General features: G+C 43.4%; 1 protein-coding gene across 3 annotated transcripts in view; it reads right to left on the bottom strand.

Annotated features, from left to right (window-relative positions):
* The window catches only part of dmtn (dematin actin binding protein), a 15,222-nt gene extending 7,616 nt beyond the window's left edge, over window positions 1–7,606 (bottom strand). Inside the window, exons 1-5 of one of the 3 annotated variants that reach the window (XM_041959580.1) lie at window positions 7,470–7,606; window positions 3,836–3,883; window positions 2,197–2,277; window positions 1,967–2,110; window positions 880–924 (exon numbers count right to left, since the gene is read on the bottom strand). In XM_041959580.1, coding sequence (XP_041815514.1) covers window positions 880–924; window positions 1,967–2,110; window positions 2,197–2,277; window positions 3,836–3,844 — 279 coding nt within the window. In that variant the 5' untranslated portion in view covers window positions 3,845–3,883; window positions 7,470–7,606. Of the gene's footprint in view, window positions 1–879; window positions 925–1,966; window positions 2,111–2,196; window positions 2,278–3,835; window positions 3,991–4,066; window positions 4,149–7,469 lie in introns of those variants that run through there. The other 2 variants (XM_041959581.1, XM_041959579.1) reach the window with 2 other exon arrangements.
* Between the last annotated feature and the right edge of the window lie 1,246 nt (window positions 7,607–8,852).

Raw genomic sequence — 8,852 nt, 5'->3', positions numbered from 1 at the left:
AAAATAACTATATATAACTATAACAACCAGATAACCTGCAAACCAATGAGTTTCCCATCATCCTCGGCTGCACTTCAGTGCTAATGTTAGTGCTAACAAGCTAAACTAAGATGCAAACATACAAACAACAGTACACCTGTTTAACATTAGCGTGTTTGCAGTGTCATTGTGAGCATGCTAGCATGTTAGCATGTCTGAGTTAGCATTTCACTCAAAGCACCAGCAGGAAGTTCAGTTAGTATTTTCATTGGTGTGATTTTTATTTATTTATGTAGAAATATGAGCTGCAGCCATCAACATTCATCTTTGGTCTGGTTTCAAACCCAGAACCCAAACTTTGGTTCATTTCACTGAACTGAAACGACAAGAAATTTCAACAAAACAAAAACCGTGTGTGAATGGTCACTGTAAGAAATGTGTGTAACAGCCTCAACAAAGACACCGTCTGTTGTCAGTGGCTGCAGGCAAACTCCAGGCTTTAACTGAGCTCCATGAGGAAGACAAAGCAGCAACTGAGACTCAACAACTAGACAAGAACATGAAACCATCACTCAAACTCTAGTTTTTCAAAAAGTCTGAGTCATGACCCAAAACTGACTCATGGACGACCAGGAATAGGTCACTGAGAGTTCGTCCGCTGGCTGAAACACCATTAACCAGGTGTTCAAGTGTTTCTCATGAAGTCAGATAATTTATCAAACAATTCAGCAGTAACGAAAAGTCAAGTGAAGGAAATCCAATGAAAACTTGAGTCGACTTGTAGGTCTGAAACACGGAGACTTTTCCAAAATATATTAAATAACCTGTGTGAAACGTTCAAGTTTAGTCAAATTCATAAAGACAGAAGAATATGATTCATTTGTTTGTCGCAGCTCTTACCTCAGGAGACCTGGGAGGAGATGTGGAGGGAGGAGACAGAGATCTCTGCAGAGACACAATCAGACCCATCAGAGTGAGCTCTATCTGAACTCTAACTGAGCTCCAACTGAGCTCTAACTGAGCTCTAACTGAGCTCTAACTGAGCTCCAGCTGAGGTCTAACTGAGCTCCAACTGAGGTCCAACTGAGGTCTATCTGAACTCTAACTGAGCTCTAACTGAGGTCTAACTGAGCTCCAACTGAGCTCCAACTGAGGTCTAACTGAGCTCCAACTGAGGTCTATCTGAACTCTAACTGAGCTCCAACTGAGCTCCAACTGAGGTCTAACTGAGCTCCAACTGAGGTCTATCTGAACTCTAACTGAGCTCTAACTTAGCTCTAACTGAGCTCCAGCTGAGCTCTAACTGAGGTCTAACTGAACTACAACTGAGCTCTAACTGAACTACACCTGAGGTCTAACTGAGCTCTAACTGAGGTCTAACTGAGCTCCAACTGAGGTCTATCTGAACTCTAACTGAGCTCCAACTGAGCTCCAACTGAGGTCTAACTTAGCTCTAACTGAGCTCCAGCTGAGCTCTAACTGAGGTCTAACTGAACTACAACTGAGCTCTAACTGAACTACACCTGAGGTCTAACTGAGCTCCAACTGAGGTCTATCTGAACTCTAACTGAGCTCCAACTGAGGTCCAACTGAGGTCTAACTGAGCTCCAACTGAGCTCCAACTGAGCACTAACTGAGCTCTAATTTAGCTCTAACTGAGCTCCATCTGAGCTCTAACTGAACTACACCTGAGGTCTAACTGAGCTCTACATGAGCACCAACTGAGGTCTAACTGAGCACTAACTGAGCTCTACCTGAGCTCTAATTGAGGACTAATTGAACTCTAACTGAGCTCTAACAGAGGACTAAGTGAAAATAGGCTGTGATGCTTTGAGGATGATTAATGACCAAGAGAACATACCCTGTAGCATGCAGATACTGCGCTGTGCCTTTAGATAGTACTAATAAACATTATAATCACAGTGTATACAAACAAAATCAACCAGATTATCTGACAGGGATTAAATGCATGTGTGTGTAAACGTACCTCTCTGCGTGGAGGGTCAAGTGGGGAGAAACTGAGGTGTGGTTGGTAGGTCATCAGGTCTGGTCTCTCCACCTGCAGTATGGCTTTATCTCTGGGCAGAGCAGCCAGGTCCCTGTAGCCCACCACCTGGTCGTTCACTCTGGCCTGAACCCACACAGGGAACAGGTAAGTGTCCGTGTAAACATGCTGATAATACAGGTGTCTTTGAGCAGGTGTAAGAGTTTATGTACCGTGATGCCGTGGGCAGGAGACCCTGGGGTGCTCAGGCCCCTGGAAGAGGGCAGGTTGGCTGGGCTTACCTGTCCCTCCACCTGTGACACAATCAGAAACATTCAGAATGAAATCATCTAACTTTCACAATCTAAATCATTTAATTCATTCATTTAATTATAGCATTGTGTCAGCGTCTGGAACATCCAGGTTAAAATTATTACTCACACTGTCTGTTGTTAGCATCCATCCAGTGAATAGACCGTACCATCACTCATGAGGAACAGAGATACCAGTGCTAATATGCTAAAGGCTAAATCTGAAGCCACTGAAGTGGAATGTTCAAGTCTTACTGGAAAAACTTAAAGTTCAGCCTTTTTAATGAACATTAGCATCGTGAAATGAATGCTAGCATACAGTTTGTAGAAAAGATAATGTGCATTCCAAATTAGCTCGCTGTATACGGTGATTCTGTGTTTGTTCTTTACGTTACAGAAGAAGGACCTTTGAATCCTGACCAGACAGGAGCTCATAAATATTTCGGGTTTGACTGAAGAATTTCATGTTCATCCAAACAACAACATCACAGAACGCTGCGTTCAGGATCTTTGTGTCGGATCAGCTGCTTACAGGCTCAGATGTTCCTCCCGACACTCTGCCCAGAGACATGGCAGGATTTGGGGTCTGGTCTAGAGTCCCATCCTCCCTTTGCTGTTGTTTTTATTCTAGGCTTCGTTCCTTTCCTAACTTTCCCTTTGAACTCTTAATTTGGCCTCCCCAGGTGAGTTGAGGGGAGGCAAAATGGTGGAGAGACCAAGAGGGAACTGTACTTTCTTTACTTAAGAGCACACTTTATGCTCAAATATGAGTTTATGTTAATTATGTTATTATATTAATTGATCTTATATGATTTTATCTGCTGACTGTTTTTTTATTGGTTTTTATTGTTATTGTTGTTTTTATTGTTATTGTTGTTTTTATTGTTATTGTTACTTTTACTGTTATTGTTGTTTTTATTGTTATTGTTACTTTTATTGTTATTGTTGTTTTTATTGTTATTGTTGCTTTTATTTTTATTGTTGCCTGTACTGTGCACTTTGAGATTCGTGTTCAATTGTAAAGTGTAGATAAAATCTATTATTATTATTATTAATGGTTTCATTGGTTAAGTGTTGGTTGTTGACTGCAGACCAATTAGGAGCTTAATCAGCAGCATGCTGCACACCTGGGCCAGGTGAGCAGCATGCATATAAGACAGTCCTGAGGCTGATCTTCTAATCCACATAATCTGTATTTGGTTTTTGTTTCCTCTTCCTTGTTTTTACAGAACAACACACCTGCAGCAGCTGTTCTTCTGTTTTTAAATGAATCACCTTTATTTTACCTGTGCGTGTCCTGTTTCATGCCTGAAAAACTTTTACCAGTAGTCTACCTGGTAAAGGTGATCATCACAATACAAAAACACAGTTTGTGGATATCTACATCCTGGAAAGAGTTTAACAAAAACTCTGTTTTCAGGGACCTAAAACTGAGTTTGTGTGAACAAAAGATCAAAACACATTTTAACTAACAACTGTGGACCAATGAGAAGAGCTGGACTGTGACAATAACATTATTACTGATAGAAACGATAGAAGCTCTGACGGGATGATCGATTACCTTCTGCATGGCTGGAGACAAACCTTCCTCCTGTTTGGTTTGAAGCAGCTGGACAGAGAAGAGGAGACAGAGACAGTCCGTCAGCAGATGCATTATTATACAGTATCTCACCACGCTCTGTGAGGCCTGGAACTGGCTGACTGGGAATCAGCCATTATTACTGGTTTTAGTATCACATGTGCTCCTCCTTTATGTCTCTATGAACGAAGACAACAACATGTAGATGATCACATTTCAAACTCTGCTTCTACGGAGGTGTAATTCATTCATTATGGCTCCGTTCCATTCAGCTCAGCCTGTTCCTGGGCCTTGGTACAGTGTGTTCTGGCTCACCGGGACGCCTACGTGGATCGAAGCCATTGTTGATGTTATTAGTTCTACCTGAGCTTTGTCTTACAGGAGGAGTCAAACTGTCCGCTGCTTATGAAAGTTACACAAGTCACAAGTGCTGGACTCTCTGGCCAATCAAATCTCAGCTCTGTCAGGATGGTTTGGCATTGGTCAACGGCACAAATTTACATGTCAAAGTTGAACTCAAAAGCAAATGTTAGCATGCTAACACACCAAGCCAGGATGCTAAACATGGTAACCGTTACACCTGCTAAATCTTAGCATGTTAGCATTGTCATTGTGAGCTGGATTCTGAACTAACTGATCATATTTCCAGCTTTTCAGCTGCTTTCAGAACAAATGATCCGGTTTCAAACCCTCCAAACACACGGAGACGGCGTGTCCCCGGGCTGAGGCTGAGTGATGGGGACACGGAGACGGCGTGTAAAACAACACTGTGAGTCAGACTGAGGCCCGGCTGGTATCGGAGCCTCCTCGTGGGACGTCTGCAGGCTTCAGGAAAGACACCTCAACAACATGAGAGCCTCTCTGCTGGAGGATATCCTCATCCTCACTTCCTGTCAACCCCCTCCTCCTGTTGTGTCTTCTCTTTCATGTCCCTCCCTCCTCTTCCTCCTTCAGCTCCATCCCGCCCTTCGCCTTCCTCTTCCTCCCTCCCCTCCCCTGCCCTCTCCTCCCTGGCTGTTTATCAGCTCGCCCAGCCAGGCCAACGCCCAGCCGGCCCTCAACAGTTATTGCTGTGGTTACACTCCTCCCTCCAGAGAACCAGCAGCACGCAGGCTGGGAGCTACACCTTCCCTCCTTCCTCCATCTGTCTCTAACCAACAAATGCTGTCAGCTCAACCCCCAAAACTGACACCAGATCAGTGAGAGAGGAGCTTCTGCCTGTCCTCAGCTGAACTCCAGCAGTGTCACCTGGACACGTCTACCTGTCCTCTTACCTGTGGTGGTGGAGGAAATACCACAATGTAAAAATACTCCAAGAAAAAGTCCTGCATTCAAACTGTTTCTCAAAGCTTCTGGGAAAAATGCTCCTTCTCTTCTTCTCTACTTCTGTACAGTAAATATGAGACTACAGCCAGCAGCTAGATAGCTTAGCTTAGCATAAAGACTGGCAAACAGTCTGCAGTGTAAAAAATTCAATTCATGTTTACGGGGGGTCCCAGCCAAGAAGAACACATCACCCATAAAACCACATCTTTCACATTTCACAAGCTAGCTGTTTCTCCTCGATTCCAGTGTTTATGCTAAGCTAGGCTAACCAGCTTCACATCCCGGTCTTCCCAAAATATCAGTGAAAACTAATTAGTTACAGAGACTTGGTGAGGTAGTGACGACTCACAGTGCTAGTTGGTGAACGACTGTCGTTAGATGCTAACGCTGCGGTCACAACCTCTGAGCCACTTTTTATTTTCTCCGCACTCGACCGTTTCCTCCCTTGGACATTAAATTCTCAGGACTGTTCGTCGTTTCATGTTAATAAGGAGTTCCTGAAGGGAACGAAGGCTGTCTGAGCTCGCTAGCTTGTGAACCAGGTCTCTGTTGAACAGTTTATACTCTATCTTTAATAAAACTGGACGGCGACATGCAGCTAATCAGCTACGATAGCTTCCTCCATTTTGGACTCGCTGGCTCTCCGTCCAATCAAAGAACAGATCTGTAAAGATGCTTTGCTATTAGTCAACGGCAGGAAAGCAAATGTTAGCATGCTAACATGCTAAACTAAGATGTGGAACATGGTGAGCATTATACCTGCTAAACATTAGCATGGAAGCATTGTCATTGTAAGCATGTTAGCATGATGCTGTTAGCATTCAGTTCAAAGGCCCACTGTGTCAAACCACAGCCTGACAGAGCTGCTAGCATAGCTGCGTGTTCAGACTCTGAAGCCTCAACGTCAAGAAGACAGACTCATTTACTCATCGCGAGGCTCTAAAACCTTCATCCGACTGCTCAACAGACATGTGGTGGAGTAAAAAGCACAAGATGTCCGTCAGGACGAGCCGGTTGTAAATGTCTCTGAGGACGCCGACCGTCCACCTGACCGGCAGCAGGCTGAGTGCTTTCTGTGTCCAGCCGTCGAATCATGGAGAGCTTTTAACTGCCAGAGAGCCATCAATGGAGCTGAGTGTGTGTGTGTGTGTGTGTGTGAGGCCCATTAGTCCACACACACACACACACACACACACACACCCTCGGTCTGTAATCAGGATTATGCAGGATGATCAGGATCATGCAGGACGATCAGGATCATACAGGACGATCAGGATCATACAGGACGATCAGGATCATACAGGACGATGCTCAGGCTCATTATTTCTATGATTAAATGATTCATTTATTCCACAGTGTGAAGAAGGTCTGCTGCTGTTCTCCATGTTTGATTCATTTCACTGATTTAAAACCGTGAAAAGCAGCGAATATTCACACATTTTTTACTTTAAACAATAATTGATTATCAAATCAATGTCCTCTAACGTGGAGCTTATTTTTCATGCAGAGAGGAAGCAGGACAGGTAGAAAACACTCACCTGGTCACCTGGTCAGTGATGTTATTGTTAGAATTATAAATCATAGACTGACCACATTCATTGTTCTGGGACTTTTTTACTCATTTTAAAATCACGTTTTAACAGGAAGTAAAAGATGTTGGAATTAACTAAATTAATTGATTATTTATCGACAGTTAAATGACTATATTATCTGTTCTGACTGATTGTTTCAGTAATTTCTTGAAGCAACATGTGCTGGTCTTCATCTTCGGTGCTAATAATCTGAATATCTCTGAGTTCTGGACGCTGAATGGTGTCTGGGGCCATGACGCCGTGACGAAGAGTCATTTAAAGGCATCACTGTGGGTTCTGAGCGATGATGAAGAACATTTTTTCATATTTTTAAGGCCCAAACAGTTCATCCAGAGAGCAGTTTGAGGATGAAAACGCAGATTTTTCTCAAGTGGAGCCTCGTGTCTGTATAATGAAGAGAATAAACTGTTCTCCGATCAGCGCAAGCAGCTAAAAACAGAAGAAACGCGACAAATGTTCCGCTTTCATGAGGATTTTCTCTCAGAAACGGAGCAGATGTGAGCTGATTGTTCGAGGCGCTGATGATGATGATGATCATGTGGCCTTCAGGCTCTGAGGCGGAATAACGCGGATGATGAAGAGCGGACAAGTGCGTCTGCGGCAGCGCGGTAAAGACAGGCGGCGGATCCCGGCTCAGAGTCCCGGGACCCGGTCTTCGTGTCCTCGGAGCTGCTGGAGAGAAAAGAAGCGGCTCTTACCTCCAAACAGCGCAGAATAAATCAAAGAGTGCAGCCGGAGATCAGGCGACGCATCCAGGAGAGCGACGGGGACGCTCCTGGCTGTGGAGGGAGGAGGAGGAGGAGGAAGGGTGGAGGAGGAGGAGGAGGGGTGATGTGTGATGTAGACTGCTTTTAACGCCGGGCAGGGGGTAGCTGTGACCCCAGGAGGAGGAGGAGGAGGAGGAAGGTTTCCTGTTGCTCCGGCGGGTCGGTCCACTGCGCTGCGTGCGGGGGGGGGACAATCAGCTCAGTGTTCTGACTTCACGTCATGTTCCAGAAACATGATGAAGCTCCTGCAGCTACAGCCAAACACTCAGCTCATTATTATTATTATTATTATTATTATTATTATTATTAGCGCTGGAGAAAGTAACTGAGTACATCTACTCGAGAAAATACTCCACTACATGACTCTGATGCCTTTAGTTCATCTCAGCTGAAGATTTTACATGAAAAATGTCAGATTTTTCAAGAAAAGTTTGATTAATTTCTAACATAAAACACAAGCTGACATCAGTGACGTCCATCGTTGCTGCCTGCAGCCGCCGCAGTGCTCAGGTCTTTTCGGGTCTGTTCAGGTCTGTTCAGGTCTTTTCGGGTCTGCTGCTCACATTTCACTTCTTCTTCTTCTTCTCTTCTCTTCTCACATGGTTTCATTTCAATACAAATTCTCTCATTTTCCAAGAACAATGAATCCATCCAAAGTCCAAAAAAGGTGAATTTAAGATTGTGAATCAGAACTTTGTTTTTTCTTCGCTCTTATTAATCATCTGACGACCCTTCAGATTTATCTGCTGACCCTTCGGAGGGGCCCAAGCCCTGGGTTGGGCTAATTGTGTAAAAAGTAGTTAGAAAATAATTGTGGAAGATGAAAAGCATCATTTTAACCAGAAGGTGGGAGAATAATAAATAAAGTAATCTGATGAAAGAGCCATGTAAATTATTTAAATGTTTTCTTTAGAAGGAATAGTCATGATTCATTTGACCAACTCCACTAGAACAAATGGCGAATCAGACTTTTCTCTTTTATAAAACTTCATTCAACAGAAGTTAAAAAGGTTGTCACTCAAACCTTCATCAATAGATGACTATGAATTAACAGTAATAGTTTAATATTTTTTTACAGCCTTTGAATGTACAAACAAATGGAGCAGTTTGTGCTGTTTGACCTCCTTTATTAAAAAACACGTTTAACTTTTTAAATTTGCATCATTCATATCATGAATTTAAGACAACAAAATAAAACACTAACTAGTTTTAAGTCTGGCACTGGCCCTTTAAAAGCGTGACGTCACCACAATGTCGTAATCGACTACAGAGAGTAGTAAAAATGAAGATGGTCCACTGTGTTGAACAATGATC

The sequence above is a fragment of the Chelmon rostratus genome, chromosome 19 (genome assembly GCF_017976325.1).
Source record: "Chelmon rostratus isolate fCheRos1 chromosome 19, fCheRos1.pri, whole genome shotgun sequence".
NCBI classification, from domain to species: Eukaryota; Metazoa; Chordata; class Actinopteri; order Chaetodontiformes; family Chaetodontidae; genus Chelmon; species Chelmon rostratus.
Note: the sequence above shows the minus strand (reverse complement) of the source record. Positions and strands in the feature narration are given on the sequence as shown.